General features: G+C 37.8%; 1 protein-coding gene and 1 long non-coding RNA gene across 7 annotated transcripts in view; one reads left to right on the forward strand and one right to left on the reverse strand.

Moving 5' to 3' along the window:
- Nucleotides 1–13,813, forward strand: part of LOC140637780 (uncharacterized) — a 33,676-nt gene extending 19,863 nt beyond the window's left edge. For 3 of the 5 annotated variants that reach the window (XR_012034812.1, XR_012034813.1, XR_012034814.1), the window contains 5 exons: nt 3,864–4,560; nt 6,109–6,217; nt 9,097–9,224; nt 12,361–12,423; nt 13,501–13,811. This is a non-coding gene — a long non-coding RNA (uncharacterized lncRNA). Of the gene's footprint in view, nt 1–3,863; nt 4,561–6,108; nt 6,218–9,096; nt 9,225–12,360; nt 12,424–13,500 lie in introns of all 5 variants that reach the window. The other 2 variants (XR_012034815.1, XR_012034816.1) reach the window with 2 other exon arrangements.
- NEGR1 (neuronal growth regulator 1) overlaps nt 1–25,004 on the reverse strand; it is an 812,983-nt gene that overhangs the window by 456,011 nt on the left and 331,968 nt on the right. For both annotated transcript variants that reach the window (XM_072834066.1, XM_072834067.1), the window contains exon 2: nt 17,641–17,873. In XM_072834066.1, coding sequence (XP_072690167.1) covers nt 17,641–17,873 — 233 coding nt within the window. The remainder of the gene's footprint in view (nt 1–17,640; nt 17,874–25,004) is intronic.

A 25,004-nucleotide genomic window follows, 5' to 3' on the forward strand; every position in this document is an offset into this window, starting at 1 on the left:
AAAAAGAAAGAAAGAAGGAAAGAAGGAAAGAAAGAAAGAAAGAAAGAAAGAAAGAAAGAAAGAAAGAAAGAAAGAAAAAGAGAAAGAAAGAAAGAAAAGAACTAGAAAAAATATAGGAAGTTAGAGAAATAGGTAGCTAGTATTTATAAAGATTCTCTTTGACACCTCTATTAAATAAGAAGTTAGAGCAACACAGAAGTTGAAGCGTTTAAATAAATCACTGATCTTTTCAACTGACTATAAACATACATTAAGATCTTTTAGAAGACCTGCACTTCAAATAGTAATAGCATCATTTGTTGAGTACTGACTCTGTCCAGTACTTAACATATCTCATCTTCTAATTCTTAAGGTAATTGTGTAACCTAGATTTCATAATCCACAAAGACCCAAAGGGATTAAGTGTCTTAAACCTAAAATCACACAGTTACTAAGCATGAGAGCTAAGACATATGCTCAGGTAAGGCTCCAACACATTAGCCCTTTCCACGGCCTAAACCCTGTAATAGCATCATAATTCTGGAGAAGCTATTTTTTGTTTCTTGTTTTTGTTTTTTTTACAAAACATGGTCCTAGGACCAGAGGCACACCAATCCTGACAGCATGAATTCATTATGAAAATATTTATTAAGTACAAATGAAACATATTGCCTGTCCTCATGTGCTTTACATCTTAGCCAGAAACACAAGATACATTAACTAATAATAAACTATGAAAGAAGTGAAGAGAGTCAAGGACAACTGAGAGAAAGGGTGATTAACTCTAATCGGAGGGAAAGGAGAAAGTCAAGAAGGAACAAGAACCCAGTGGTGTGAAACACCAGAGTTCTTCAAGGCGGCACCTGCTGGGTAAGGGTTGTTTCATTGGGGGAAGCAGGTAGTGAAGGGTTTGCTCGTCCTTCTGGCCATACTTCTTGCCAGAGAGAGCGCTTCCAACTCTAATCATTTACTTTGAGGCCTATTATGTACTTTTTGACATTCACAAAAGTCTTTGTTAATTTTGTAACTGAAAAAATCAAAGTAGAAGTGAAAAACATAATGAATCTTATTAGAAACCAAGAGCCTCATATTCTTTCTTGTAACCACCAGGATTGTAAGCAATTGCCAATTTGGTGGCAATGTTCTGGATCATCCGGAGATCCTTAAAAAAACATACCCCTTCGTCATGAAACACTGAAAATATAAAGACGACATCAGCTCAAAATATCAGAACACAGAGACTTTTCGATCCCCAATACGGAGTATCATTTCCATCAGAGAGGCTACTCCAAATGATAAGGCTAGTGTCTTATCTAAGCCATATGAAAAGTTGTCGGGCTAGACTCAAACAAGGGGGTGCCCTGGAGCCGCACGTGATGGAAAACTTTTGATTATTTCATTGATGAGAGGAGCCCAGGAAACAAAGGTAGAGGCTGGGGTAAGCTCCATGGGTATGTGTGTGCCCTCTACGTCTCTGGCCAGGTGAACGTTTCCGCCTGTATGTGATACTCGGAGACAACTGAGGACATGCTTGGCACAGTACGTGGCTACTCTTAAGTATCCTTCTGAGGATGACAGGGAATGGCAAGTACTGCAGCGAGGGGGACAAGGACAGGACTCAAATTTATGCAGCATATTAAATCAGAGTGGTAACATAACATTTGGATAGTAACGTGACATTAAATAATAAATATAAAATAAATCTAAAAATAACCCCTCTTCTTTCAGAAGGTGAGGAACCAGAAGGCTGACCCCTACCCCTATCTTAAAGAAACAAAGTAAAGGACAATTGTGCTTCGGAAATCTCTAGCTCTTCCTATTTTGATTAAAACCATATTTTAAGCCTTAGTGTGGTCCAAGAAGTTCCTGTGAATTCAAAGTGTCCAGGGATTTCATGCATTCCCTCCCTTGATCTTGATAAGGCCACACCATTTTTTTTTTTACTATATGCAAATGCAAAAAGTAAGTCATATTATACTTTGGCAGCAGCCAAAGTGGATAACAAACCACACTTCAGAAAGCACAGATTGAGTTAGGTTGCCTTTAAGGGAGATCTCGCTGCTGTGTACTGCGAAGTTAAAAGAGGAACATATCATACTGTCAAAGACAAGTGGGCTGTGTGAACTGCAAGCTCAAAAGCCTCCCAGTAATCCCAACCACATGCCAAGTCTCAGAAAGTGGGGCAGGGCCTCCTTTGGAGATGGGGGGGGGGGGAAACGCTCCAAGGTACACAAAGCTGAAGAGCCACATGGACCGTTCTCTGCCTTCAAACAATTGTTCAAATGCTCTGCGAGGCATCTTCATTCACTAAATAAATACCTTGAGACCAATTCCTATTTGTCCAGATCAGACTTAAAGTAACTATTTCCAAGAGTCTTTAGGAGGTCAGGAGCTTCAAGGGTAAATTTACTTTGAAAAATACACTTAGCTTTCCTGTTAAAAATGGTCTTTTGAAAAAAAAAAAAAAAAAAGAATACGGTTTGTTGCACCTAAAAAAAAAAATGAGTATGCCAAACCTAAAAAAAAAAAAAAAAAAAAAAATTGAGTTTTCTACTTTGTGTTGTTATTCTGACATTGCATTCTCAGTCTCTCAAACCCCAATTCACTAATATACTCAAAATCTGACTCACCTCCCTTCATGTTTTTGTACGCTCAGTACAGATTATATAATGGGCAAGGACTGAAGGTCCAGTTTATTGATTAAAACCCACGGCAATGAAGCATCTATTAAGTGAGGGTAACGGACTCTCATGTGGCTTAATCCACATGGAGTTTTTCCAGATGAAATGATTTTGACAGAAATCAGCAACACCGCCAGATTTAAACAAGATAACCGTATAACTAGATATAGTATAAGATGAAAATGTCCACATTCACAAGTTAAACATCTCCCCCTTCATGTCATCCCTTCCGCTCCCCCAGGATCCATGTTAGTTCTCAGAGCTTCTTCAAGTGCGGACTCTTGTGATACTTCCCCAACTGGATTTTCTTTCTCAAGTCCTTAAACCATATCTTTGTTTCACTCAAAAAAAAAAAAAAAAAAAAAAAAAGAAAAGAAAAGAAAATCTGTTATTCTGCTTTTACTTACCCCATTTAAGTGAGTCCATATTGGTTCCCAAAGATGCAAACTGAATCATTAACGCATCAAGGTATATTATGTCACAAAATATTTGAGAAGGGCAGTCTCATAGTAATGCTAGATCGTGCTAACGTGACTATAACACAAATTCATCCAACAACAGTGCCGTGTGTGGATAAGCTGGTGACAGATGTTACCAAGTTCTCCATGGCTGACCTTCTTTTCTGGCTTCTTAATGCAAATGTCTTACCCTATTTTAGTGTCAGGAACTTTAAGAACAGGATAAAAATGACAGTTATTCTTCCCCCGGGGCGGGGCGGAGGGGGGAATATGAAAAAGTACCAAACTTTAGATATATTCTCACACGTTTTATGGTTAAAGAATCCCTCATTTTAGAGTCATATCACCTTGTTTTAGTTGGTGTAACAGCTAAACAGTCTTCAGGGTGAAAATGTTCCTCAGTAAACAAATAAACAAAAACAAAATGTCACAGCACATCAGCCAAGGATGCCCGAGTCAGAGTTTGAGGAAATTTGTTATTTAAAAATCTCAAACTGGGGCGCCCGGGGGGCTCAGTGGTTGAGCGTCTGCCTTGGGCCCAGGGCGTGACCCTGGGGTCCCGGGATCGAGTCTCACATCAGGTCCCTGCATGGAGCCTGCTTCTCCCTCTGCCTGTGTCTCTGCCTCTCTCTCTCTCTGTGTCCCATGGAAAATAAATAAAATCTTAAAAAAAAACAACAACAAACTTCACACCTACTTTGTCAATCTTGTGACCCATTCACTCATCATTTCTTTATGTACGTAGGACTGTGTTTCAACCATGGCCAACTGCCGAGATGGTGGGACTGGATGGATGACTCCAAAGTCGCCACAGGATGCCACTCATGACCGGCACTTCCCTTCCCGTGGCAGCTTCTCAATCTGGGGAAGCTCCGAGCCGTAGCTCCCCGGGGACCCCTGCTTAAACTCTCGGCAGCTGCTCCTCTCGGCAATGAATGGCTCCAGTCAGCAGTCGAGCCCAGCAATTACAGCCTCCTACAGCTGCTCCCCAAGAGTCCCATTGCTTCTCACATGCTCAAACAACCTCCAACAGCATCTTGATCCCCCAGCAGCTGCACATTCGAGCGTTTCTTTGTCAGCACCGCTTTAAAGGATGTCTCGTGGCAATGCTCTAATGGAGCCATTCCCCCAATCTTAAGAGCTGGTCCTGTTCCCAAACAGCCCATCCCCCAACCCTCATTCCACTTTATGGAACAAGCCAATGTGGTGTCAGACTTTTAACTGCTTCCTCAGCACTTGCTGGGTCTTGAAGTAGCTGCTCATTCAGTTCTGAGTGATTTGTCCTGCACACAGAGAGGAAGTCCCATGCACTTTCCTATGGCTGACCATCACTTCCCCCATGGTAATCAAACCTCAAGCCTCTCTACCTCCCAACTACCTCACTCCGAAAGTTAGATGCGACCTCCGTCAAAAGAGGGCCACTTCCTTCATAGGCACCCTGGGTAAATATGTGTCCCAGCCCTCATCTACCCTTGGTGCACTCATTTGCCTCATGACAGTATTGTCCCACTGATTTGTATACAGTTCCTTGAAGGGAAAAACGAATCCTTATTTGTGGATATTCGTTTTCATAACGCCTACAACAATGCTGAGCATAGGGCGGATGCTTACGGAATGTGCCTAGGTTGCCTTAGAAGTGGTGTCCAAAGTTAGGTGACTGGTTTACGAGAGAAGAAGTCCCAAAGTGCTTCACTGGTTTCCCCACAAGGCACAGGGGCAGCCGTAAAAATCGAGACCCAGGATATTGTTGCACAGCTCATGGCTCCCAGGGTAAATACACAACCACAGCTCTATAGCCCCTCTTTAGGTTATTTTTCTTAAAGTTACAATCTGTGTGAATAACGAAAGACTGCCATTTCCACTCATGCCATTGTGTATTTGTAGCTCTAATATTCATTAAAGATGCAACTGAAATGTTAATGATAATTGCACCCAAAAAGCTAATAAAGAGGAGCCCAAGGCTCACATAAATGCCAGCATTTAATAATTATGCATACTTTTATCTTTTCTCCTTAATTTATCTTACTTTCTGATAATTAGTTTAGTAAATCTGAGATCCCAATGTATGCGTAATTAATTTTAAAATTTGCTTTTAAATTTGTTTTCTTTTATACTTAGGAATGAGATATAAATTTTTTTTCCAGAATATAAAGAGGTAATCATCATTATATAAAATGGTTACCTATATAGACGATAGAGCTTAAAACATACCTCTTGAGAGTATTTACAAGTAGGAAACGCTTGACATTTTAGGAAAAAAAAAATGTCAAGATCCAGCCAGGAGAAGAGAAACCAATTTAAGTATTTCAAATAAAAGGGGTTTAATACAGTGAGTTGTTATAAAGGGCTAACAAACCAAAGCATGTAAGAGCAGAGAGACTCAGATTTGCAGCAGGGAGAAGACACTCATAACTCCTACAAACACGTACGGTTATCAGAACCCAGAGTTCGGGAGCGCTCCCGGGGAGGAGAGCCACAGCATGGGCCGGCCTTGCATGAGCTGCGCCAACGGGAGGACGGGCTGGCCAGTGGGAGCTGGAGCCCAGGAGGAGAAGGGCTCTCAGAACGCACGGCCTGCAGCCAACAGACAGGGGGGTAGCCCGACTTCCTCCTTCCTGACCTCCTGCCAGGGTCCCTTACTGGGTGAGTCCCATCAGAACCAGAGAAGGGAACAGCCTGGGAACATGCCCACGGGGTCAGCCAATTCCACTATACAGGGCACAGCAGAAGAGGTACAAAGCATGACTCTGAAATCAATAGGGCAAAAGTGACTACCGCTGTACCTTTTCCTTAATTTTAGGTAGTAATTAGCTTTCCCAAAAAATGTAGAATCCTAATTATTGTAGCTCAAAATGTATACCTAACAAGGTATACCTAACATTGGTATACACCGATCATATCTTTTCACGTGAAATTTGTCCACTGGAAGGAAAAATCATCAATTTTATTAATATTTTACAACTAACTCTGTTATCTATATTCTTCAACAGACGTCACTGGGAATCAATAGTGAGACCAATCTCAATTACGTCCTAATTCAAAAAAGGAAAGAGGAAGGGATCTGCCTATACATGATTGGTTCATTGGAGTAGGAAGACTGTAAGATTTATTAAATATCTACTCTGAATCAGACAGAGGATTTGTTCACATGCCTAATTGTGTTTTTTTTAAAAAAAATTTCATAGCAAGCCGGAGCGTTAGGTATTATTTTTTACTTCTCAGAGAATGAGAATGAGTTGTAAAAAGATGGAGACACTTAAGTTCATCTACTTTATACATATCAGAGCAGGCTGCCACCTGCGGTCCATCTAATACGTACGCCACACTAAACTACTTAGGAGAACGCTGGTATTAACTAGATTCAAAGGGAGAAATAGCCCAAATCATTATTGAATGAGAAAAAAAAAATCTGGAGGAATTTTTTCAGGTCACTAGCTAGCTTCTACTCTTAAGGAACTTCACTCAGCCGCTCTACTGTGTCTACAGCATTTATTTTAGGCCCAAGTACTTGCCAGCCCCTGTTCCATTCACTAAGGGTTAGGCAATAAGATGAATGAGATTTATAGTTTCATGGAGCTTATCACAATCTGCCACACATTGGGGAATTAAAGCACGTCTCTCTCTATCTTTTCTCTTAGTTTAGTAGTATCTCATTCTGGGGTGATTTTTACCCCAGCAAGGTCCTGAGATATTGTGGGGTGTCACAATCAGGAAATGCTACTGGTGTCTCTGGTGTTGAGGCCAGTATTCTAAGTCCATTCAGGCTACTATCACGAAATATCATTAACAGAGTGGTTTATAAACAGCAGACATTTATTTCTCCTCGTTCTGGGGGTTGAGAAGTCCAAGATCGTGACGTCACCAGATTCAACGTCTGATGGGGACCCATTTCCTAGATGGCCAAATTTTCATTTTTACAGCCTCACATGGTGTGGAAGGGCGAGCGGTCACTGCAGGGGTCTCTTGTGTAAAGGCACTAATCACTTTCATGAGGTTTCCACCCTCGTGACCTAAGCTCCTCCTGAAGATTCCACCTCTAAATACCATCACGTTGGGCACTAGGTTTGGGGGCATACAATCTTTAGCAGCCAGGACTGCTCCTAAACATACTACAATACACAGTCATTCCCACCTCCTCCAACACACACACACACACACACACACACACACACTATGGTCCAAAATGTCAATAGTGCAAAGGTTGAGAAATCCTGTTCGAGGTGTATAAGAAGTTGTCTTTATTTTTGAATGTGTGTGTGCACTGGTTTTCTATTTGCTGCCATAAATTACTACCAACTAAGAAGCTTAAAATGCATTTTCTTTTTGGGGGAAAATTTTATTTATTTGTTTGAGAGAGAAAATGAGAGAGAGATAAAGAGAAAAAGAAAGAAAGGGATTGCACGAGTTGGGGGAGAAGGGGAGTGATAGGGGAGAGAGAGAAGCAGACTCCCCACTGAGCAGGGGCTCCATCCCAGGACCCTGAGGTCATGACCTGAGCCAAAGGCAGATGCTTAACTGACTGAGCCATCCAGGAACCCCTTAAAATAAATTTATCTTTAAACAAATTGGTCTTACAGTTCTATATGTTGGATGTTATAAGTCTCTCCCAGCAAAAATCAAAGTATTGCCAGGCCTGCATTCTCTTCTGGAGTCTTTACTGGAGAATCCATTCCCTTACCTTGTTCTGCTTCTAGAGGCTACCCATATTGCTCAAGTCATGATCTTCTATCTTTGACGCCAGTAAAGGCACGTCCAGTCCTCCTTCTATCAATTGCCCTGACCTACTTCCATAGTCATATATCCCTCTGATTCTCCTCTGCCTTCCTCTCCCACTATTAAGGGGCCTAGTGGCTTCATCTGATCCACCTGGGTAATCCCAGATACCATCCCCATTTTCAGGTTAGGTGGTTTGCATACTTATTTCCTTTTTGCCATGTAATCTAACATATTCACTGGTTCCAGAAATGAGGACATGGTACATCTTCTGTGTAGCATAAGGAAGAACACATGTGCAACTTTTAGCAAAGTTATTTGCACAGACTTGGTACTGAATTGAAGTGAGACCACCCAAGTATTTTTTTTTAATTAAGCTGAATGAATCCTAGATGTCCCTTTAAAATGATTACCTTTAAATGAAAAGGTCATAAGCAAAGGGAAAACAATATACACGTCTTGCCTAATTCAAATAGCTCTGAAATCTGTCCCTCCTTAACTCTTCAATATGTCATTTAAAAATGTGTCCATCCACCAACTGGCTCAAATCAAAACCCTAAAATAATGAGTGAAATATCTGAGAGGAAATTCAAATTGTGTTATTCTTATCGCTTTTAAAAAGTTAACCTCTTACTTGGTCTGACAAGGAACCCTTGGCTATTATCTTAGTAGCTAACTCTGTCTCATATATATATATTTTTTTCTCAAAATAACACTGCTCTATATATAGATTCATAAATTATGAATCTATATATATTCATAAAATGCTGGTATCCCATTTATTATTTTTTCACTACAAAATGCAATCACTATTCTGCACTTGTAAAAACATGGGGATTAGCAGAGGATAAAGATGCTATGACCTGGAATGGAAATAAGCAACCTAAGTCATGAATGCCTAACTAATCCTTTTAATTTAAAATTTTTCCTGTTATGTCAGCATTCCTGATGTTATGCCCTAAAGATAGCATCAATACATTAAGTCACAGCTTAAGCGAAGTGACTGGCATGAAGCCAGGGAGAAAGAAGTATGTACATGCATACAACCAATAAATGGCTATTGAGTCCCTAACATTTGTCAGGCACTTTCCTGGATATTTAGGAGTAAAAAAAAAAAAAAAAAGGATTAAGACTCAGCCCTCCCTACAAGGAGTTCACTGGGGTTCTTAATGGGAGTCCACACGCAGATTGATGGGGTTCACGTGCATCCTGCTCAAATAAAGTAGTCAGTAAAATGTTAACGGTATATATATTTTTTCTCCCAGGTGTACAAGTTTCATCAGATTTTCAAGTGGGTTTGTGACCACAAAAAAATGTGTAAGGACCACTGGTCTGGATGCAAGACAAGTGTGGGTGAGGAAGTCCTGACAGCTTATGCTGAAGGGATGGGGAGGTAAGTGGTGTGGGGCAGAGAGACGCGAGGACATGGAGCCACTCTACGATTCTGCAAACTGAACTTTGCCACCAGGCTTCACTATGCCTATCTTCCTCTTGGCCCTACACATAATTAATTCTTATTGTTCTGCTGCAAATCATAAGATGTAAAACAATAGCATTCAGAGATCCAAATTTTCTACTCTGCTAAGTTTGACATATCTAAGGGTTCTAAAGGGGTATGCCATTTAGAATTTAGTTAATGGAAACAGCAAAATCCTAATTATCTTGGCAGTAATTTCTTAACTATCCACATAATTTGGGGGAAGTAAACAGTAAAATTATTTCATAGATCAAATCGTATTGCAATGACTTCCAAGAAGACAAATTATTTCACCAGGCTCTCATTTTATTTGCAGGGTTTCTCAAAATAAGCAGACCAGCTAAAGCTTGGTAATCTTTTATTTATAGAGAGATTTTCATACTGATAGTGTACATTGCATTGGGATTTGACACATAGTTATTTTCTTTGTTTTTTAGGGGAAAAAATAAAGATACTCCAAGATAGGCAACAAATGCAGGTATTCTGAAATTTAACAACAAAACAACTCAGAATTACAACCGAGAAAATAAAAATGTCATCAGTCTGAGCTTTTAGATACTTAACCAAAATACGTGTTTCAAGAAGTAGAATAAATATCCATTAATTGTTGAAGGGACTTTTAAAGGGCAGCAGATCTTGCTTAGAGGGTTAGTTCCTTTAAAATATTATCACATTGTATTTTGAACAGTGTGGTTAAAAAAAAAGAAAAAAGCAAGTATTGCTTTACTGAGTCTTAAAATGAGTGATAAATATTGTCCTACTTCTTATACATCCGTTCTTATATATCCTTTTAATTACTATTTGCCGATGTGATTCAAAACTTAAAAGCAAGGACAAAGCATGTCAGAGCAGAGTTTCTTTTCAACAGGACGGGCTACAAACTATTCAACCCTTTGATTTCATTGCCCCTATCCAGCCACACCTCAAAAAATGATCCAACTCATGAGCAAATCAGAAGTACCGAAGAAGAACCTTCCTTGTCACAACTCACTAGTAAGCAAAGATGCTTATTTAAATTCCAATATTATCCTTCTTGCTCCAATTATGAAGCTCAGCAGTTTTCATGAAAGTTCCTTCTATAGAAAAAGGGATGATTCAGATGGAAGCCAACAGTGTGCAATATCTATCAATATTACTTTTTTTTCTCTTTCTCATTTCTCTCTCATTCACAAATGACAGCCTATTGAAAGTTTATCAGAAATACCATCAACTTACTCATTCCTTCTATGTACAGGAAGCAGTACATTATGGATTTTTGCACCGTTTTGATGTACAAAACTGTTCTAATATAGGATCTTGTATTGACTGTACATAAAACTTCATGTACTAATTTGTGGCCAGGAAAAGGGGATTACTAACCTCACTGAGAAAATCTTTTTCAAAGAAAAATATTATTTCATTGGAATTTACCTTCTCTTTACCTTTATTTTACTTCAATTACAGAAAAATCACAGCCAATAACCTTTTCTAAAGACTATAAAAGAAAAAAAGAATATTTAGAAGAGAAGAAAGTGTCTATTCTGGAAGAAGTGCCATTATTCAAATGAGAATTTCACTAAAAAATAGCTCAATTAACCTTATTTTTCATGGACTCTAATAGTCAAACCAATAACCGAATCAATGTCGATACACTCATAAGTAGAAGTAAGGTAAAGATTTCCTAGAAGCTGGCCTGATACACACTGCCAACTGCCATGTAACCACAATGATTCCAGCTGGACTGGAATTTCTGAAAAAAAAAAAAAAACTGAAAATAACCACCAGAAACAATGCATTATTTAAAAAAAAAATTACTGTGTTAATATGCACTGCCTAAAAAAGCCTATTCACATAAATCCAGATGAGCAGACCAGAGTTTGTGAAGGTATTCTTGAGGGAACAATTTTATTGAAGTCTACATCCCAAATGATACCCAAAGGACTTATTTTTTTCCAAAGTTTCACAAATTAGGCAAAATTGTTCTAACTGTTTAGATTCCACATCATTATCTATCTGAACATCAATAAATACTACCTCATGTATGTCAATATAAGTACTTCGCATTTCATGAAGAACCAGGGGAATACAATGACAGTCCAGTTAAATAATAAGGTATATGCTCCAAAATGCGTATAAGTTATTTGTCTATAAATTGCAAATCTGGACATTTTAAACCAATAGAAATAGAAAAAGGCATATTTTTAGGTATGGCTCCCTCATTACTACTAGACTAATAGACCCTTATTTACATCATTTATTCAACTTTTGACCCAGTGATCAGTTATCAGATATTCATTAGTCTGAGTGAGCTCTGTGTATTTTGGCTCCTCTTAGCTCTCACCATAATGAGAAGTGGGGCAAGCAAAGAATGATTTATGGTAGAACAAGTAGGAATTCCCTGTAGAGGGATCGAGAATGAGTATGTACACCCCATCCATGTAAGTTTTATATTAATAATTTGATATTAATTAATTAATTTTAGAGAGTGAACTATGTTTTCTTATAGGTAGATAATATACATTTATTATCACATATAAGGTGAACTTAGAAATATGTCTGATATATAGTTAATACATTAATGATATGGATTGTGTACAAGACACTAATATTATTTTTGGGAAATATTCCTCTTAATTTCTCCCTTAAAAAACCAAAACCAAAAAATGACCTCATGGATTCAGAGATGATAAAACTGTGGTTGCCAACAGCAAGATAATGTGGGGAATGACAAAATGGGTGAGGGGGGGTTAAAGGTACAAATGTCCAGCTATAAAACAAAGTAAGTCATGGGGATAGAATGCCCATCATGAGGACTACAGTTAATAATATTGTGGTACATACTTTAAAGTTGTTAAGTGAATAGATCTTAAAAGTTCTCAACCATAAAAAAAAAATGTATAAAGTGTGGTGATGGGTGTTTACCAGACTTATTGTGGTGATCATTTCACAATATGTACAAATATTGACTCATTGTACATGGCATGCCTGAAAATAACATAATGTTCTATGTCAATTCTATGTAGTATTTTTTAAAGACTATCTTTTATAACTATTTTATCTTGTATGTATACAGGGAATGAAGTTACCTTCCCTAAAGCTAAAGGTTCTTCAGATGGGATAATGAAACATCATGATTGTAAGGATCATTTTTATTTCAGGTGGCTCATTATTTGTTTCTATGTTAAAACTATAAAGGGTATAGATTTTGGGTCTTTTCTTTGCATTTGACAGCACGTCCAAAGTTGGGTTCCTATGTATAATCTTAATCTCCCCAACAAGTATAAAAGGAGCTTAAACAAAACTGAGTGGCAGGCAGTCTGCCGGCCTTGTCCTGAGCTGTTACTGCATTCAAGCAATGACTATTTTGACATGTGTCGATTCTGTAAGGCTTTTCCCAGTGCTGACAATTTTTCTTTGGTTTCATTTTGTAGCTTATTGAAAAGATTTTAATGTTTACTGTTGCAGAACACCAACTTGAATTTTCTAATGCATGTGGTATTTTGACATGCTTTTTTGACCATCATAGCTTGTGGGTCTTTCAAGGAAGGCAGGTCTATGATCTGTGATGCTGTGTTATTGCCCATCAGTTCAACCTGGAGCAGAAGTGTGGTGTCTTTCTCTTCCGCCATGTACCTTGTCAAGGCCTTAATATTCATAAAACGAATGTTAACAATATACTAAAGTGTGCTGCACTTTAAAGAATACAGCTCTATAATTGTGGCCACATGGAATAATTGCTCTCCAGATACTCATTGGCAGGTCTAATCTTGAAATATCTGTACCTGAATTCCTTTTCAAAGACCCACTGAGAGAAATAATATTTGTTGAAGTTTGACTAAGAAAGGACAGGTCCTAACATTTACTTACAGATTTAGGTAATAATCAAAAAGCTATCTTCCTGTTATTGAACTGGCATCTTTGTGAATTTACTTTCAGGTTTTTAATTTTTTTCTTTACTCCCCTGCACTTTGGGTTATATTAAGAGGTGCTATAAAGAACAGGTCTCCCAATGAGTGCGGGGAGTACCGTACAGCTACTGTTGAGATGCCCCTTACAGCTCACAGTGCTTCTCTGGGCTGATTCACAGTAGAGATGCTGCTCCGTCTTGAGTGACAGGACCAGGATACTAAGAAATATAAGTGTTAACTTTGTGGATCATGGAATAAATAATTAATCCTGTTTCTCTCCATGTACTGGCTGCTACAAATCTTAGAGCTAACTTGACTCCCCCCACTCTCCGAGCTCGAAAATTACTTGGAAATCACGACGTAACTTTTATGTTCTAACCTCACCACGGACTGCATCCCACTCTGCTTTGTTATCATTGCCTCCAATTTCTTCTATTTATCCTGGTGTACTAACTACTTCTTTATAAGCCTCTTTAAATCCTTTCCGATGTAAAAACAGAATGTTAATAATAAATGGTGTTTGAATGTGTTGTCTTTCTGTTTTACAAAGGCCTTCTCCAAACAATGACTAAGCCAGAGACAAGGTGCTAATAACACTGTCATAGTTTGGGATCTTTGGGAAGCAGACACTGACATGAGAAGGAGTCTACAATGCAGGGTATTTATTAGGGAATACCCCTATGTAAATCCTTGGAGAAGGAAGAGGAATGAGATAGGACGGAAGAGAGCAAAAAGTTCAGCAGTAGAGCTGGTCCACTGTTGTGAGTCGAAATGACTCATCAGAGTTATCCGACTTTGGGCTGAAAGGGAGGGGCCTCTCTCTCGTTTCCTCTCTCTCTTTTTAAGATTTCATTTATTTATTCATGAGAATCTCAATGTTGCCGTCTGTTGAAAACACTCCCAGCAGCTAGAAAACCAAACCCATCCCTGGAAAGGGAAGCGCGCCAAACCCTCGATCACTGATACTCTAGGTAAGCCAGACAGGCTGAGAAAATAGGAACGACCTGGGGAAGTTAACTTAAACACCTTAAGAAGTTATTTTGGTCACAGAGTCATGTGTGCCGGGCAAATCTTTGACTCTACAATTATTACCTCACTTTCTGCCCATGTACATCTTAGTGGATCATCTGTCCATAGTCTCACAAAGCTGTAGTCAAGGTATTCTCGGGGGCTATTAGGTCTTCGTGTGTTTAATACACAGTATCTCTGAGTGTCTACTTTGTGCTATAAACAACCTAGACCTCAGACATGGACTCAAAGTAGAAGCCATCTCTATCATATTCTCAAGTGTGCAGTATTTACGTTCCACGATCCCTGTTATTGCAGGATTGTTAATAGGCAGCCCTGGCTTCATAGCTAGCCCTCCAGCCCTGGATGCTCTCACACTCATGAACAAGAAATGTTAATCTTAGTAAATGCTGTACCACATTATTTAAAACACTGGAAATTTAGGTCACTTCATTTATCATGGTATATTATATATAGGTAATGAAAACGTTATTTTCTCATTGAGTCTATTTCTAAGCCCTTGAAATGAAACTCCAGTTCTACATATTCTTCACATTTCATCATTATATATATTGTTCTGCTAAATTGGTAAGTGCAAAAAATAAGAGAACATACTTGCAGCATATATACTGAAAGGTACTACTATGTCAAACTTAGTTTGCATTGTGTTCATTGCAAGTGTCACACAAGTATTATGGAATATTTTTCATTTTTTAACCTAGAAAACATTTTTTTTCCCCTTGCAAATCATCTGTGGCTTTTTGTTTGTTCATTTGTTTGTTTGTTTTTGTTTGGCTTGGTTGTTTTATTTTTTGTTTTTATTTGTTGTTTTTTTTGGTGGTTGTTGTTATCATCATCTTTTTTGTTTCTCGTTGGCATGCACCATTTGATCTTCTAACCCAAGTCTTGCTCTTTCAGATGAGAAAACTAGAGTTTAGAGAGGCTTGATAATTACCCATCCATGAGAGAAAATTCAGAATTGGAATCCAGGTTTTCCAACTTCTACTTCAGTATTTTTCCCCCATTATTCCAACCATTGGTATTAAAAGCTTTAAGAAATCAAAGCACCAACAAATTTCCAGTGCACAATGTCTGTGTTAGCAAGATATCCCTTCTATTATCCCCTTTCTCAAATGATTTCTTTAAATAGCTTCCTTGAGTATAGAGTTGCAACAATTAAAGACAAGCTTTGTTTTTACTACCCATGCATGTGTTTGACATCAGTGATTAATACAATCTTCTCTCAGTTGCTAAATTTCTTTATCCTGGTGAATAAAGACCTGACAAATTGTTAGGCAAAGAGCGTACACTTCAAAACTATTGAGATATACCTGAGTATCAGACAACCTAGGAAATATAAAGACCGAAGAGATGTGCACATCAGCTTATTTTCATTCATCAAGAGGAAATGTAGCTTAAGTGGAGTTGACTTTTTGTGACATTTGCTTAGTTCTTGAATTGACTGACAAGCCTATTAATGTATTCCCTGAACTTTATTAATGTAATTGGAAAACGGCCCACATGTCAATCAACTTCTAATAAGTAATTATGTTCATAAATACTGTAAAATTATTAGCTTTTAATTTGACCCAAACACATACTTTCAAAAGAGTAACATGAATTTTCTTTTTCTAGAAGAACAAAATATTATAGTGATAAAACATTCAGTAAGTATGTTCCTACGATGCACTTCCTAAAATGGAGTTCAAAAGTTCACCATCACCAAATGGCCAACAAAAAAGAATGCCATAGGAAGGCGTGTAAGGGTTTTAAAAATCTGGACAATGTCAAACAATTTATGTAGCATAAAGTTATAAAGACATGCTATGAAATTAATATGTGCCTGCCCATGGCTCATATATCCATATATCCCATAGTCTGGTTTAAAAATATAAGCCTACTATGGAACAAGACACAATGGGCAAAAGAAAAGAGGACATATTTAGTGTCCAGAAATACATCATTTAAATGTATCAGAAGCAAAGCATCTATATCTCTAGTGACTCAAATATAATTATATCCAAGTGTATTTTTCTCATCCAATAAAAATCTTTCATAGTCTTTGAGCTAGAGAGTCAAGTCAAAGGGCACAGACTAAACAAGAGAACAAAATTAGGCCTGGATAACAGAAGAAATGTGTTTTTGACTTGTAATCCCATGCCAGTTTCTGAAGCTGGACAAACTCTCCTGCCCTCTAGATTCCCTGGTAATCTCTGAATAAAGATAGACTTCTGTAAAAACTTTATTATATTCTCATAAGAACATCACTGCGGTGTGCAATGGTCTGTAATAAGAAAAACCACTGGGGAAATTCCTGGACTTATTGTTTACCTTATACTTACCTCCCTAAAGTTAATTATTTAATTAATATATTTAAACTTCATCAAAGAGTTAAAATATTTACCTTATAACTGAAGCTGTATTTGAATCCAGGTTTGCCTTTATATAAGGAAATAAAGCTCCAGATGTGAGTTAATAAAGTTCCAGATGTAAGCCATGTACCTAAATTAATTTTTGAAGGGTAAACTCAGAGATAAAACAACTAGCTTGCTCACTCAGCTTTCTTATTAGGAATAAAACATGCACTCCCCGGCACCACATTATCATATAATTTGTTATTAATTTTACTTAGAAATGCTACGATGTCGTTTTGAGATCCACAGCATAATATTTCTATGCAACCACCACATGATTAATCTGTAAAGCACAAGGAAATAATGTAAAAGGGCAAGAATATACATTTTCTATTCTACTAGCATTATAATTGCATTTTTCTTGAGAAGTATTTATATTGGGGATAAATATGCTCTTACATTTTAGTATTCAGGAAAAATAAAATAACTTGATGATTCTGTTCGTATTTGGAGATTGTAAGTTAGCTAGAATGATTTATGATCTACTGAAAGTAAATCAAAGTATAAAGCATTGTGTACCATATTTTTTGAATTACTCTGTATTTAAATAAAGTAATTCTAGAAGGCTGTTTCTTTCCATTGTGACTCGAATCAAAGTAAGCAGAATTTGGATTGAGACAGAGTGTTGGAAATCTGCAGGATTACTTTTAAAGAGCTACTATATATATTTCAAAAAGTTCAAATATTTTAACGAATCCATGATGGGTTATCAAACATTAATTTTAATGTATCAATCATGGGTTCTCAAAGATTTATTGAAGGGGTGACTCAAAGAAAGATACTAAGTGAAGCATACATACAAAGAAATCATAATGTGGTGTTAATGGATAATTTTTGATCTTGGCAAGTGGGGATTTGCATGTCTATAATAGCCGTTGCACTTAATGGAATCCAGGAACATAAATCCCTGAAGACAACGACAACGTACCTTTCAACACTGTCAGTTACTTCTGAGTCATTCTGATACCCAAATATTGAACATTGTTTAGTCCTTCACAGTATAGCAGTTTCAGAAATGCATACCTTGCACAGTTAGATGCACCTGCATTGTCCTCGGCGTATGTTGAGTCTGAACAGAACACGTGTAGGGGCCATCGTCTGTCACGTCCACATTCTGTATCTGGAGGCTGTAGTCCCTTTTATTCAATGTTGAAATTGAAACCCGAGGATCCACTGACCATTTATCACCTCCAGCAAAAATAATACTTGACCGGTTCAGCCAGGCACCCTTTGAAGCTCCATCTTCCAAATAACACCTACAAATTACCAGGGATAGAACACTATTAATCAAAATGAAAATGGAAGACAACATTATCTTTTTTTTTTTTTGACAACATTATCTTTGTTCCGAGTACATTTCCATATGCTGAATTATAGCACTGCATCCGACGCAAACATCGGACAGAAATGCAGAAAATGCGAACATATGAACACACCGCTACATCTTCCATTCCCAACGCAACTGTGAAACAATACGTATATACAGTTTTGTGCTGTTTTAAATATGTGTGTGGGATGTGTGTGTGTGTGTGTATGTGCGTTTTAACTTGAAGCCAGTCAAAACCCTTTTTTGTTCTGTCTGGATGACAAGTAAATTTAAATAAAGTTAAATTCATTCAAATAACCATATTCAACACTAAAACGTTTTTCCTCTGGAATTAGAAGTAGGAAAGGTCAATGAGTTGGCTTGTTTTAACCACATCCAATTCTAATACAGTGGACCAGATACTAGATAGAAAGCAGAGAATAGAGAACCATACCATGTTTATTTTTTAAATTATGCCTTTAAAGAGTGGTAAGCCTGTGCACTGAAACTATAAATTGCATTTTACTGAAAATATTGCTGTTGTAATTAAGGAAGACAAGACTTACAGGCTACCTTTAGGAGCAAATTCTTGCTGTCTTTTCAGTAAACTAACCAATAGTCTCTCGAGGAAGCATTCGTTTAACCCACAAACATCCATGGAGCGTCTACTATTTATGGATTTAAAAACGGTATTGCCTTTGCTCTCCAAAACTTGTAGTCCAGTAAGGAAGAGAGTCAAGCAAGCGAATCAACACTAGATAGAGAGATCGTTTGATTAAATCAGGCACAAAGCATGGAAGAGAGTTATTTGACTCAGAAGGAGCCACTGGGGGTATCGAGGAAGACTTTATGGAACAAGGAATGCCTTGGATAAAGAGGTAAGGAGTGGGAGCCGTGACATTTAGACAGAGGTGCCATCTGTGGGTAACACCAGGGGAAGGAGAGAGGGAGAAAGCCACAGGAAGCCGAGGAAGTACAAAGAAGCATGAGTGCGGCGTGGGAGGGGCGAGAGGTGAAACTGGAAAGGGAAACTGGAGCCAGATGATGACAGCAGGGGTGATGACACTTAGTAGATTTTAAGGCCAATTTTGAAGCCATTTATTCAGAGTTGTATATTTATTACAAGATTCAGAAATACAGCTTTGTATCTACTAGAAGTCAGACACCATGATTCAGAGGAGAAGAAGGCTGCGGTCCTATGACTTTGCTGAGGCCTGGAATTCTGTGTTTCATCTGGAAAATGTCCTGATACAAATTAAAGACTAGTTTTCTTAAATGAGTACAGAGCACATCTACGGAATGAAAACACACATACATCGAAATAGTTTGACAGGATTTCTACAGAACACCTCCGGGGATTGAACACAGGGTTTGAGATTACTACAAAACTGCAGGCTGAATGCAACAGGGTAGGCTGCTGCCAACTGTATAAAACTCATCAGTGGGGGAAAAATAAGGGACAAGGTACGCCGCAAAATCTAATTTGCAGTCAGCTTCACCATCTACAGAATCCACCCTAGTAAAGTCATAAAGGTCATTGTTAATTGAAAAGCTTTTCCTTATGTAATTAATGAAGAAAATAAAACCTACTTTCATGACATAATTAAACAATTATGGAATACTGTCATCCTTAATGCCGTGCGGAAAGAAGATAGAGGGGACATAGTTCCCATTTCACAAGATCACGTGTCCCCTGGTATAGTGTAGAACACGGAATCACCGCTACCAGGACTCTGATCATTACAAGGCTTGTAGGTGATATATGGGTCCATCAAGTGTTTGCTGTGTGACCTCTGCATTCACGGCCTTGGCACATCATCCTATCCGGTGCTCATTACAACCCTCCGGGGTATGGATTGCTGTGCCCGATTCATCGCTAGAAAAATAAATGGAATGTTTAGGTCAAATGACTTGCCCAAACCACCCTGTTAGTGGGTGACAAAGTGGAATTCAGAATCAAGCCTGGTATTTCTATATTATTCAATATCCTTTCTTCCATGATGTAGATCAAAGACTTTTAAGATAGGCTTCAGAAATGGGAAGATGATCAGAATGTTGCAGAAATTACTGCAAGTAATTTCTTATTTACTGAATATGACCAACTGTTTAACCTGTCCTATTCTAAAGGAAGCAGAAAATTAATTATTAATGGACGTTTTACCGTGAAAGTGTGACTTAGAACCCTCGGCCTGGCATTTTCCTTTCCCTTGAGACAGAAACAGCTTTATCTTTATTTGGGGAGGTATCATCAGGAAGACCACAGAGATTAACTAGCCCTTAGATACCTGAGCGTTCATAGACCAAATCTGGGTTATAAATCCTGGTCTTAGCATAAGCACTATTTCCTCCGTTCTGGGATCATCGTAGAATTTAACTTCTTCCCCATGAAAAAATGAAAAGGGAGCTTTCTATGTCTCCTTGCTTGGATAAGTATATCTCACAATTGCTATTGGTCCTGACCTAAAGCTTTCCAAGACATACGTTATGAAGATCCTTGAATGAGACTCAACTGAAAAACAAAAGCCAAAAACTTTTTTTTTTTTTTTTGGTATTACTTCTTTCGATTTCTGTAGCATTATTCTCAAATTATCATAGATGGAATTTTATGAATTAGGAATAGCAGAATCTAGGAATGGCTTTTTTTTTAATAAAACCATAAGATACTTTACATAGAGATGTATAGTTTTAAGGAGAACCGTGAGATAATTCTATCAAATATATGAAATAGGTCAAACACACACATAAGCATTCCTAATTATAAGGACTATGTCTTCTTTCTATCTCCTCTTTGTTCTTCACATCCACCCTATTTTTTCCCTTTACAATAGAAAGAGGTATTGCTGGACATGCATATAATGTATTAAGAAGGAATTCTGGAGGAAGATAATCAGGGCATGACCGAGTAAGGTAGGTGTGTGGGGAAGGATGAAAGAAGAATGGCAAGTGGGGATAACTTAGCTTTGTACTCTTCGGGCACCACAAAAATTTCTTTTTCTGGTTTTAAGAATTCTAATGTCTAAAGATATAAGCGTGTTAGAATCCTGGCCCATACAAAATTCCTAATTTAGGAAGGATGATAGAATACATTCATGAAGAGCCCCATCATGCAGAATATGAAGTAAAAATAAATAATTCCGTTGTTATTATAATTGGATTATTGCAATTGCCTGAATGTCTGGTTTCTGCGCCTGACATCTGTAGAGCATCATTTATTCTCTCTACAATAAACAGAATAAACTTTGTAAAGTTTAAATCAGATCATCAACAACCCTTCTTATTTCATTTCCTATTTCCCTCATAGGAAAAATTCTAATCCTGACAGTGGTCAATGATCTCACGTAATCTTGTCCCCGATGCCTCTCTGACCTTAGCAGCTACCCCTCCTCCAGTTTTCTCTGTTCCAGATTGAGGTCCCCTAGCTGTGCTTCCACGTCCTGTGTGCTCTTGCCCCAGGAAGTTTGCATCTGCTGTCCTTCTGCCTGGAACTCTCTTCCCCCAGAGATCCGTATAACTTATTCCCTATCTTCCTTAGGTCTTTACTGAAGTTCCTATGTATTAAAGCAAAAATAACACCACCGTCACAGTCCCATGAGATGCATTATCTATTTAGTTGATGGGTTATTTTCTGTCTCTCCTGCTAGAAATAGCATTCAGGACCTCTATCTGGTCACTTCTGTGTATTCCAGGGGCCTATATGGAGAGTTGAAAATAAATATAAATATTTATTGAATGGAGGAATGAAGGCAAAAATTAAGATACTTTTAGAAGAAGGAACCCGATGATAAGGTCAATGAAAACTTCCAAAGTGCAACCTCCTCGGGAAAGCAAAGCCATGCCCACATTAACGTACAATAACATACAATTAAACGCAAATAAATGCGGTACAAACAGTAACTGCTGCAGGATACCCAGGATGAACTAAGCGATCTGAGACAGCAGGTGGGGAACCAAGCTCAGTGAAGAGAGCAACGTGGGAGGTATGAGGCAGAGGTGAACTGGGCTCAGAACTACTGGAAATAAAAAAGAACTGCATTTAACCCTATATTTCAGGAACCCTTCTAACCCACTGAATATCCTCCTTGTATGTGCTAGGCACTTTGTTAGGCACTTGCAATTACTATCCTACTTAATCTTCACATAACCCTATACAAGCCAGATACTATTATCCATTTTAATAATGGAGAAACAAAGGGACTGAGAGATTGTATCTTGAACAAAGCCAGTTGGTCTACACTCAACCCTGGGCTAGACTATGTCAGACATTCCCAGGGTGAGGGATTGTCCCACTGGTGCTGGAGGGATTAATGCATGAGGGACAGTTGGTGAGGTAGACAGATCACAAGCTGGATGGAACAACAATCCTCAGGTCACAGACTCAGATCCTTTTTCCCCTCTGGACTCCAAAACGAAACATTTTAACAGCTAGTGATCTTAGGATCCCTTTGAAGTAGAGACAACGGCATTATCTGAATAAAAAAAAAATGTTTGATAATGAATATATCTTGAATTGAGTACAGCATGGCTTTTCTTGAAAAAAAAAAAAGGTTTTTTTCACTTGAAAAACCTGCTAGACTACCTACACTTCATTGGGAGATGAGTGAAGCAGCTCCAAAAATACACTCTTCCCCATAAGCTGTGTTAACACCATGCCAACCAAATATCATGACAAATACTTACATTTTGAGTCAATCATCTGGATGTTTTGTAATCATAGCTCCAAACATCTGGTCGCCGGAAAATGTATAGAAAATAACCTGAATATTTAATTTTGTTTCATGGTTGTTAATTATATAAATCTGGGCTTAACAGTGGGTGTTTTTTAATAAGAATGCCATTGCTGTTTCTGAAATGACATTACTACACACTCTTAGGCAGGCCCTGATCTGGGGGGTAAAAAGTCCCATTTGGTGAGCTGCTAGTTGATCAAAATGATGGTGGAATAATTCTAACAGGCTCTGTGATGATACCTCCTGTGATGATTAAATCTGAAAGGTGGATATCAGAAAATTTGGCGGAAATTAGCATATTGGGGCTATTTATTATTTCTTAAAGCTCTATTAAGAAAAAAAAAAAAGCCTATGGCTGCTGAGGATTGATTTCTTTTTCTTTCATATCTCTAATTCTCCATAACACATTCCAAAAACATAAGCCTTAGCACCATTACCAGTACCCAACACAGCAGGATTTATTCAGCTCTATGGAAAGAGACCAGCTTTTCATAAGACATGTTGATTAATGAAAGCTCCTATTAAAGGCACTAATTAATAAAAGAAGAAAAGTGCTATTACCCTTGGAATCAAAGCTAAACCATGTGAAAATGATATTCCTATGAAGGAGCTGGCCAGCTACCTTCACAGCTGTCTTTTCATTGTATCACAAAGTTCTAAATGTGACAGGAGAGCTTTCAAAAGCGTAAAGAAAAAAGAAAAAATAATTCACGATCCCATACAATCGCCATGCTAATTCCTCCTACAAAGAGTTTTGATATCCTGGCTTCCAGACCGAAACGAAGTAAAGGAAGTAAAGCAGAGATTAAACAGACCAGGACAAATTCTATTCCCTTTCCTACCTGCCTTTGCTTTTAAGGCACAGCCTTCTTAATGTCTTTGATGATAGTCATTCCCTAGGTAATATCATACATATGGATATCTACATTATATAATACATGATGTTTGCTAGATAATAATATTATATATAACATTAGGTTGATTTAATATTTCCAGATCTCCTTTACCACTACTATAGTAGAAACCGCCCCGGGGCAGAAAACAAATTCTATTATCTTTCTATTTTCCTGTGTGCAGGGAGTGTGAGATTTTTGTCAAGGGAAATCCGCCAAATCAGCAATTTGTCCGAGTTTCAGTAATTTGGTGAAGTACTCGCCCCTAGAGATGATGAGAATTATACTTTTAAATATTTTTTTAAATGTAAAAATAAAAATAAATAATACATATTTTTAAGAGATACGTAGGTGAAAATGCACTTCTGCAGGTAATGGTTCAGTAATGTTGCTTGTCGTCTATGATAACATGCTATCACGACGGCCAGATATTGTTGTAAGCCCAACGCATACATTTCTTCACAAAGAACTTTTAAAATAGCTCCTGTCGAGTACTGTTACAATGCCCATTTTACAAAGGAGAAAGTGAGGTATAGAGAGGGTGAGTAACTTGCAGATGACTTGCTTATCACAATCTGTAATGCATGGAAATATCTTTATTATGAAACAATTGCATTAAATATCTAGGCACTTATTAGCTAATTAACACTCCCCAAGTAATATTAATGGCACATGTACATTTATTTCTAGAATGGATATTATGTCATGTTGGGCATATTTTATAAACAAAATATCCAATAACATTGATTTCTTATTTTGCAAGAGAAATAAATCTCTTTCCTATATATTTCATTCCAGCACTGCTTTTCAATAATACAGCTATATTAAAACAAAATATCTTGAATAAGAGATTGAAAAGTTATCAGCTACTATCTACCTATACAACCAAATTCTCAAACTACTTATATATTTTTGATATTGTAAATTGGAGGGGAAAGACCTGTAAATAATACTTTTTGGGTGTATATGTGTTTAGAAGGGTCAATGCTAAGAACGCTTATGCTTAGAGTTCTTCAAGACACTATTTGTAAATCACTCAACATATAAATTCTCATTTATTACATAAGGTAAGTATAGAGTGAAAAAGAGCCTGGGTACATTATAACTAAAAGAAGTAGGAAAGTCGTTACTGAGGTCTAATCATCATCCTCTGATAATAGTAGTAAGTCCCACTTGCAGAATGATGACTCTGGGTTAAGAGGTAGAGAAAATGTTTTAATACATGGTCTCATTTAAAACTAACAAAGCCACGCTGCGAGTTAGGTAGGTCCTACTATCCCTGCATTACGAACCCTGAATGCCTGAGTGCAGGATTGATGAAGGAGGCAGAGAATGTAAACAGGAAGAGGTGCCACATATTTGAAAATTTAGTTGAGGACTAGCTTGGCTCCAATGGTTTTAACCATGAATCAAATAGAAAATTTCTTTGTCTTTGCCACTTTTTTAGCTTTCGAATTCAAC

Source organism: Canis lupus, chromosome 8, assembly GCF_048164855.1.
Source record: "Canis lupus baileyi chromosome 8, mCanLup2.hap1, whole genome shotgun sequence".
NCBI classification, from domain to species: domain Eukaryota; kingdom Metazoa; phylum Chordata; class Mammalia; order Carnivora; family Canidae; genus Canis; species Canis lupus.